The 8,701-nt window shown below is 42.9% G+C and overlaps 1 protein-coding gene across 1 annotated transcript; it reads left to right on the top strand.

Moving 5' to 3' along the window:
- Positions 1–263: 263 nt before the first annotated feature.
- Positions 264–4,776, top strand: LOC119334058. Its single transcript, XM_037606725.1, has 5 exons — positions 264–317; positions 383–1,138; positions 1,258–1,332; positions 1,420–1,602; positions 4,438–4,776. Exons 1-5 carry the CDS (start codon positions 264–266, stop codon positions 4,774–4,776), a joined length of 1,407 nt encoding a protein of 468 aa, XP_037462622.1.
- Positions 4,777–8,701: the final 3,925 nt, after the last annotated feature.

Genomic DNA, 8,701 nt, shown 5'->3' with positions numbered 1-8,701 from the left:
ACAGGGCCAAGGGCCGCGAACGGCGAGGTGGCATTGCCGCCGGCCACCGCTCCGTCGTCGCCGGTTTCGAGTTGGGGAAGTAGTGCGAGAACTTTTAGAGCAGCGAGAGGAAATGGGCTAAAAGAGGACATGGGTTTGATGGGTGTAGTCAGCCCAATTATAATCAGCCTCAAAAAAAGATTATGGCCCATCCTGGCCTTTTTGTTCTTCGGGGTTGGCCGACGAGCAGAGCAGAGCAGAGTGAGAAACTGAAGGGGGGAACAATGGCGCTGGAAATCGGCGGCGACGCCAAGAGGCCGCGGCCGCCGCCGGCGGCGGTAGACCACCTCTCGGCGCTGCCGGAGCCGCTGCAGCTGCGCATCCTGACCTTCCTCCCGCTGAGGTCCGCCATCCCTCGTCCCTCTCCCGCGCCTGGCCCGGCCTCTGGGCGCGCCGCTGGGAGGACGACGGGAGCCCCTCCTCCTCCCTCCACCACCACCTCCGCCCCTACTCCACCCCTTGTTGCAACAAGCTCCTCGACATCCTCGAGCTGCGCCAGTCCCAGGGCCGGCGGGGGCGAATCGACCGCTACTCCCTCGTCGTCGACACCCTCTCGATCCGCCCCCACGGGCTCGGCCGCTACCTGGCCGCCGCCGCCCGCTGCGGCGTCGAGGATCTCCGCGTCGAGCTGCGGAGGGCGACTCCGGACACGCCACTCCTCTTCCCCTTCCCGGCGGCGGCCGGCCCCGCCCTCGCGCGCCTCTCGCTGCGTGGCATCGGGCTCTCCGGCCTGCACAGCAGGGCCGCCCGGCCGTGCGCTGCCTTGGAGGCCGTCCTCCTCCACTCCGTCCGCCTCGACTTCCAGGAATTGGCGAGGATGCTGGCGCTGTGCCCTCGTCTCCGCGTCCTCGGCCTGCGCTCCTGCACGGGCATCAGTCGTGTCGCCGTGACGCCGGCGATGGGGCTCTCCAGCCTCAGGACCGTCACCATCATAGACTGCAGCTCCCTCATTGGTGTGGACTTCGCGCTGGTTTCTAGCCTCCGGTCGTTCCGCTACAGCGGCGGTTTCTGCTTCTATCTGCCCGGCGATGCCATGTTCGCCGACCTCGACATCCGTTTCGGCATCAAGAAAAGCCGCAATGTCCTCATCTGCCAGAAGGTCTATTGTCTATTGGAAAAGTTCTTGTCGATTTTTCATCACAAGTTACCATATGCATGTAGTGTGCATGATTAGCATACTCAAATGACTGAATTCTGTTAACATTTGCACTTTATCAGGTGTTCAGTGGCTGGTTCGAAACCCGTGTTTGCTCGAAACTTGCTACCCTCACCATCTGCAGCAATGTCCTCTTTGTATGTATGCATTTCTCTGCTGAACTTCGGTTTAGTTTGTGATATTTGGAATCATGGACTGTTTGTTAACCTTGAATGCCATCTTAGGTTGTGTCTTCCTTGCTTAATGCAACCTCACATGCCGAATCGACCAAGATGGTGGGCGACTTATTTCCAAGAATGACGGAACTACAGTTGATTATGTTAGAAATGAAGGCCCCTGAGCTTGCAAACATCTATGTGTTCCTCAAGAACAGCGGCTGTTCTAATCTGGAGAGGCTTTTTGTGCAGGTTTAACAACTGTTCGTTTGCAAAATTGATTGTTTGAGTTTGTTGGTAGTCAGTTGTCATTTTAGTGCACTGACATCTTTATTGTATTTTCACTTCTGCTTCAGTACACCCTCCCCCCTCACCCCCCAAACACGTGAACGGCCCAGATTAATCGATACCTCTTCATAAGTAAGGGCACGATGGTCATATATTAGAAATCATTCATCTGATAACCAACCGGCGACTTGAGCACTTGTGTTTAGGTAGTTCTGTCTTGTCCTTTTCTTCCTTGCTCTTTCCTGTTTCTGATTTCCTTTTTTTCTTAGTTTTTCAAACATTTTTTTCGGTTTTCATTTCCCTTTTTTTCTTTTTAGTTTTATTTTCCTTTTTGTTTTACTTTTTCTTTTGAATGTGCAAACTTTTTCAGTTTCCTTTAAAAAAAATTAATGAACCTTTTTTTTAATATTGATGAATCTTTCTGGAGATGAATGATTTCTTTTTTAGAGTAGATGATTTTTAAGATGCATGATTTCTTTTTCCGAGCATGATTCAAGATGACTCTTTATTCATTTCCTGCAAAAGTTGAGTAGAGATTTCTTTTTTTCTAAATTGATGAATCTTTATTCAAGATGAATGATTTCTCAAGATGAATAAAGTTTTTTTTTCTAAATTGATGAATCCTTCTAGCAACCGAACACCCTTCATTGAACATGGTCTAGTTTTGGATATTCTTGAAATGACCCCCACTTTTGCAGCAAGGTGGGCATTGCCCATGGTAGGCACCAGTGATAGGTTTGAATGATTTCTGACACCGCATGCAACTTGCGACACGCCCAATCATTTATCGGTCTTTTTTCATCGGAAAAACTCCAAAAAATGCAGAACTTGTTGAAAATCCAAACAACTTGGCATGGTGTCTTGAATTGGTCATACAAGGCCATGAAAAAATTGGGTCCATTTCAAGGATGTGAAGAAAACAACGTGCTCTCAAAGAGAGCCTTCTGGCAACCGAACACCCTTTATTGAACATGGTCTAGTTTTGGACATTCTTGAAATAACCACAACTTTTTTAAGTAGGTGAGCATGCCCATGGTAGACATCCATGTCAAGTTTGAATGATTTCTGACATCGTATACAAGTCGCGACACGTCCGACCATTTATCGACCTTTTTTGGCTGAGAAAACTCCAAAAAAGCAAAATTCATCAAAAAAAAAGTTGGCATGGTGCATTTAGTTGGCCATACAAGGTCATATAAAAAATTGGGGCAATTTCATGGATGTCGAAACACAACGTGCTCTCAGGCGGAGCTTTTTGACCTACCTGAATACACTCATTTGAACATGGTCTATTTTTAGATATCCTTCAAATGACCACAACTTTTTCAAGAAGTTGAGCATGCACATGGTAGGCATCTATGTCAAGTTTGAACTATTTTCGACAGTGTATGCAAGTTGCCACATGTCCGAGCATTTATTTTCTTTTTTTTACCGAGAAAACTCTAGAAAATGCAAAAATTATTGAAAACCAAAACAACTTGCCATGGTGTCTTGAATTGGCCATACAAGGCCATGGGAATAATTGGGGCCATTTAATGGATGTCTATTTTTGGATACGCTTGCAATAACCCAACTTTTGCAAGCAGGTGGGCCTACCCATGGTAGGAATCCATGCCAAGTTTGAACGATTTTCGACACCGTATGCAAGTTGCGACACGTTCGGCAATTTATCACCCTTTTTTGACAAAGAAAGCTTCAGAAAATATAAAATTTGTAGAAAACCAAAAAACCTTGGCATGGTGCCCTGAATTGTTGCCAGTGAAAAAAATTAGGTCATTGGACGGATGTCGAGAAAAAACATGCTCCCAAACGGAGCCTTTTGACCTACCCCGACACCCTACGTTGAACATGGTGATTTTTCTACACGAATACAAAAAAATCGAGCAAATTGAAAAAAATTGTTACAAATTTGTATTCGTAGTTTTCTTGAAATTCCAAATTTAACAGTGACTTTCCTAAAATGTTAAAAGAAAAATGTTCGGGTTCAAAATTTTGTTAGCTCTTTGTAAAAATGTTTGTGTTTTGACATTATGAGCAATTTGAAAATACAAAAACATTCCAAGGAATTCATAAAATGTTCGCATTTTGAAATAATTGTTCATAGTTTCAGAAAATGTCCATGTTTTCAGTTTTGTTCCTCTTACAAGAAAATGTTCGTATTTTAAATTTTTTTTTGTAGTTTCAAGAAATGTTCTCACTTTCAATTGTGCTCTTATTTTTCTAAAACAAAGTTTGAGGGTCTGAAACGTTGTTCACAAAAGGTTTGTGTTTAAAAATATGTTCACAGATTTTGAAAATGTTTGGGTTTAAAAAAATTACTTTGTGAAACAGAAATTCACATACGAAATTTAAAAAAAAAATAGATCGTTTTGGACTAGTGATGTTATGCACTCGCAGGAGCTTGTGTGTTAGATCCGCGCACCCATTTATGTATTTGTGAATTGGTGTTAAAGAGTTGCCGCTTTCACTAATTCTTTAGGCGTGGCAGTCTGTAGCACCTGAGTTAGGCAGCCGAAGTGGCTAGCAGCGGTTGGAATTATATGGCTGGTCGTGAGTTCGATACCCATATAGGGCGTAATTTTTGTTGATTTTCCAGCGCAAATGGGCCGGCCCAGGTTAGCTGTGCCTGTGCCGTATTCCAGCGTAGAGGAGGTCCTCCTACGTACAAAACTGGATACGATTTGTCAAAAGTCTAAATTACCCTTTATACGCTTTGTGAGGGGGGGTGTACCGAAGCATTCCTCTTTTATTTTTATTTCATCATAATGCTTCTAAAGTGATCACGGTTTGTGCTTGCAGCTCCCTACTGCACCGAGCGGGCTCTTGGTGGATTCGTTTGACTATGTGGGGTTAGAGCCACCACCGGATGTTTTGGAAAACCTCAAGGTGGTAAAGATTACGAATTTCAGTTGGAACCGCTATGAGCTGCAGCTGGTGCTTTTTTTGTTGAGGAAGGCTAGCTCTCTTCATAAACTGGTACTGATTACTCCCAGTTTGGAGCCGTTGCATGTGCCCGGTATCCAGAAGGCAGACCTTTTGTTTCTTGCAGAAGCTGTGGCGAATGGAAAAGTAATTCTCAGTGGGTCTGACGATGCGGCAACCCAGCCATTTCATTCAGATGTCTCTGCCGACTTTTAGTTGCTAGTCAGAAGTGGAATTATGGCCCTATAGCTTGTAATATTGCAGCACCAAGCTGCCTTTGGGGCGTTGTGACTGCCGTGAGAAAGTAAATTTGTATGCTACAAGGATTAGCATGACATATTTTGGTATTGATCGTAGCAAGCTAATAATGATGCAGCTCATCAGGCTAATATATTCTAGAGATCTCTATATTCTACAGGGACTACTGCTGGAGAGGATAATAGATCTATTGTAGTGCTGACATTCACAATTTATAAAATTAAAGCCTGCCCTCGAGTCATGAGTGGTTCGCATTTTTACAGAGTTCCCACTTGCAAGTGCCCTTGGGTGTTCATGTCTGTTGTCATGCATTTTTCTTGTGATGTAGTGGCGTGGAAGGAATGTTCGCTGGAAGTGAGGCTGTATTGCTAGAGGTGGTGTGGTGTCGTGCAATTCAGGCCATGTTATTAGGCTTGGTTCAAGACTGGGAGTCAATATCTATACTTTGATTTATCTTTCGATATTTCTCTATGCTGTTTTGTATAGTCAACAATTGAGATTCCCTGTTTTTCATTGATCATAGTATGGCTGAGTTTGTTTCGTGAGCAACCTCCTTGCTCTTTCAGATATTGTTTGCTACATATCATGTAACCTTGCTATATATTGCCCATGCTGTAGGTATGAACTATTTGTTGCATACTCCGTATTCATTTTGTCTGGAGGGTTTAATATCGTCAAGGAACTACTCCCTCCGTCCCATAATGTAAGAAGTTTTTTAACACTAGTGTAGTGTCAAAAAACGTCTTACATTATGCGATGGAGGGAGTATCTATCTGTTGTGTGTTTTGTTTCAGCTGCACTGTGTAAGGGACAACCTATATACGCTCTAGGTCAAGTTATGGTATTAAACATAATTTTTATCCTCAAACTTCAGTGGTTCTGTGGTTTTGTTGTTCTGAAGTTTCAGTGGTTTTGTTAAACATAATTTGTTGCATATTCATTTTGCCTTGATGTTTGCTCTGTGGTTCTGAAGTTATTAGCTTTGCTTTTAGTTACCATTCTGTACTCAAACTTTATGTTCTCCCTCTATCTCTATTGCAACTTATTCCCTCAGCTTTGCTTTTGCTTCTTATTAGTTTTCCCTCTATCAATAGGTTCTCAGTGAAAAAAAAAATTATGGCATGTCTGAACAGCAATTCAGTCACAATGCTCCATAAATAACCCATTTGTGTCAACTTCTGTGCATGGATGTTGTCTTTTAGGCTGTTTCCTTTTAGCAACTCAAAAACACCTTTATCATGTGCATAGTGCAGTTAACTTGTCATGTCTCATACGGCAGTTAACATCGTGTTTTTCTTATTGTCATCCATAACAGGAGAAACATTTTGCAGGAATGTGGTCAGGGAATCACGATTAACAAGAGAAACATTTTGTAGGAAAGTGGCCGGGGAATCTACACTAGGTAAGGTTAATGCCAGGAATGGGAGCCTATGCTGTACCGTCACTCGCGACCACTGTTATGGCTGACGAGTTCCAGTTCAAGTGGCATGGTAATCTCTGAACCACCGGGTGCTCCTTCTCCTCTGTATCTCTTGATGCAACTCGATTGACCACGACCGTCCTTGAATTCGTTCCATCCAGGTTACTTTGCCGTGGACACTGACTGTCACCCCTGTACAAAAGCTTGGATTTTGTTTGCATGTAGGGAGGAAAGTAGAAACGTAGTGATGCCATAGGCTTTTTTGTGGCCAAAAGGCCTTTTTGTGGTTGTTGTTACACAGTAGTAGCCTTTTTGTTGTAGTAGTTGCAAACAAGACTCTTCATTGAAGGAAAAAAATGATGTCAAGAGAGGCTCGTTTTTAGCACACCTTAACCACAAGGCAGTTTTTGGCAACGACCGACCCATCCTTGTAAGAGAATGACTGGCTCTATTTTTGCTCTCTTTGTGTGTCCCAGCAACGCAGCGATCGGTGATCTATTTGCCTCCGGTTCCTTGATCTATTTGCCTCCGGTTCCTTAGGTTGTTGTGTCTGAGTGTGTTGCTGTGTTTCCAGGGTTTGTTGAGCTGTGTCCTTAGCATTAACCCTTTTGCTACCTTATTTGTCTGTGAGACTTATGTGTGTGTGTGTATGAACCTTATTGGATGTTTGGCTCGGGCGATTTGCTTTATAATATAAAGCGGTATGAAAGCCTTTTTCGGTAAATTAATCACTGTGATATCATAACGTTTCATTATTTCGTGGTCTTGATTTGATAAAAAAATTCAAGAAACGGAAGTGGTACCTCTCGCATGCTAAGTAAGCGCTCTACATGTGTTTGCTTAATTGACAAATTCGCCTGCAATATGCAAGACGACATCACAAGATGAAAGCGTAGTTGTAGCCTTTCTGTTGATAATTGTTTCTTATCACACGTGGACCTTTCCATTGAGTGCACCACATGTTTCATCCTCTATAACACCGCTCCCTACGTTAAAGAGCTCACATTCAATTGATGTCTTCAATTAGAATTGGGTGACCGATTTTGACCGGGTCAACAATTTTGCTTCAATTCTTTTACATTATACACTATGCTTTCCAATTTTGAAGGGCTCACAATTAATTGACGTATTCAATTTAGAATTGTGTCATCCGATTTTGACCGGGTCAACGGTCTCTCAAGCTCTCCTATTCAATTCTTTTAATTTACTATGGTCCCTAATTTTGAAGCTCTATCAATCAATCGAGGTATTCAATTTTTGATTTGGTTTATGATTTTGACCGGGTCAATAAATTTTCACCCTCCCACCACCTAGAAAAAAGAAGCATCACCATGTGATATTATAGCACCAATATAGTATATGCAACCACTGACACAAAAAATTCTCTAGATACATAAAAATAGATTGGTTAGCTGTAGCCAACGGTGAGCCGGCGGAGGTGAGTTCGAAGGTTGTCAGTGTTGGGAAGAGGAAGGGGGGCGGGACATGCTTACTAGGAAAAGAATCTAGTGTTCCAGTTCAGTGGAGGTGGCCAGAGGTGGTGCCATCGCGACGATGAGGGGAAGGCAAAGATGGCGCGGTATATTCAGCGGCCACGAGCGGCAAAAACATGTGGTTCAGCCGGTGGTGGCGGGAAGTAGATGAACATAGGAGGGCGGGAGGTGGAAGAAGGCCATCTAACCATTGGCTTTACATCAAACAATGTAGAAAAAAATGACTGACCCAACTCTTTTTAGTCGACTAACCCCTAGCCAGGCCCTAACATACTAGGTCAGGTTTGTTATACCGTTAATATTATAACTTATCAGCCATGTAAAGAAGATCGGGTTCTCATCTCGAAAGAAAAACAAATCTGTTTTTTTTACGAATCCCCATATCCAAACAAGGGACATGGACTCTTTAAGCTCAAGCTTCTGGACACCCCTTATCCTTACCCTCCAATATTGCTTTGAGATATGTACTATACAACTAACTACGCAAAATTTTCCTTTTTTTTTGTTTCTTCCAAATAAACCTACACATGAACTTCAAACTTTGCAAGACACCAAATCATTCTAACTACAATGTGGGAAAACTCTTTCAGACTTTTTGGTTCAAACATAAATATACGAAATGAGATTTTTCTTATTAAAAAAATGTTATTGTTAGTATTTGTATTAGACCCAAAAATCCGAAAGTTTTTCCTCACATTCTAGTTAGACCATTTTGTTGTAGTGCAGAGTTTGAAGTTCAATGTTGTTTTATATGGGAGAAACAAAAAAAAAACAAAAGTGTTTACATGAATCACAATGCAGAAATGAGTGGCTAGATAAGGGGGTGTCCTGAAGCCTATGTTGTACAACATGCTATCGTCCAAACAAGCGATAAATCATGAGTGGACATGGTGCCGCACGAGGTCTATATCTCATCATCCATGTCTCTGAGATTCGTACCATATTCATACGTTAATGAGTGTGTATCACA

Source organism: Triticum dicoccoides, chromosome 7A, assembly GCF_002162155.2.
Source record: "Triticum dicoccoides isolate Atlit2015 ecotype Zavitan chromosome 7A, WEW_v2.0, whole genome shotgun sequence".
Taxonomy (NCBI): domain Eukaryota; kingdom Viridiplantae; phylum Streptophyta; class Magnoliopsida; order Poales; family Poaceae; genus Triticum; species Triticum dicoccoides.
The sequence above is the reverse complement of the archived record's forward strand: the minus strand, read 5'-3'. Positions and strand labels throughout refer to the sequence as shown.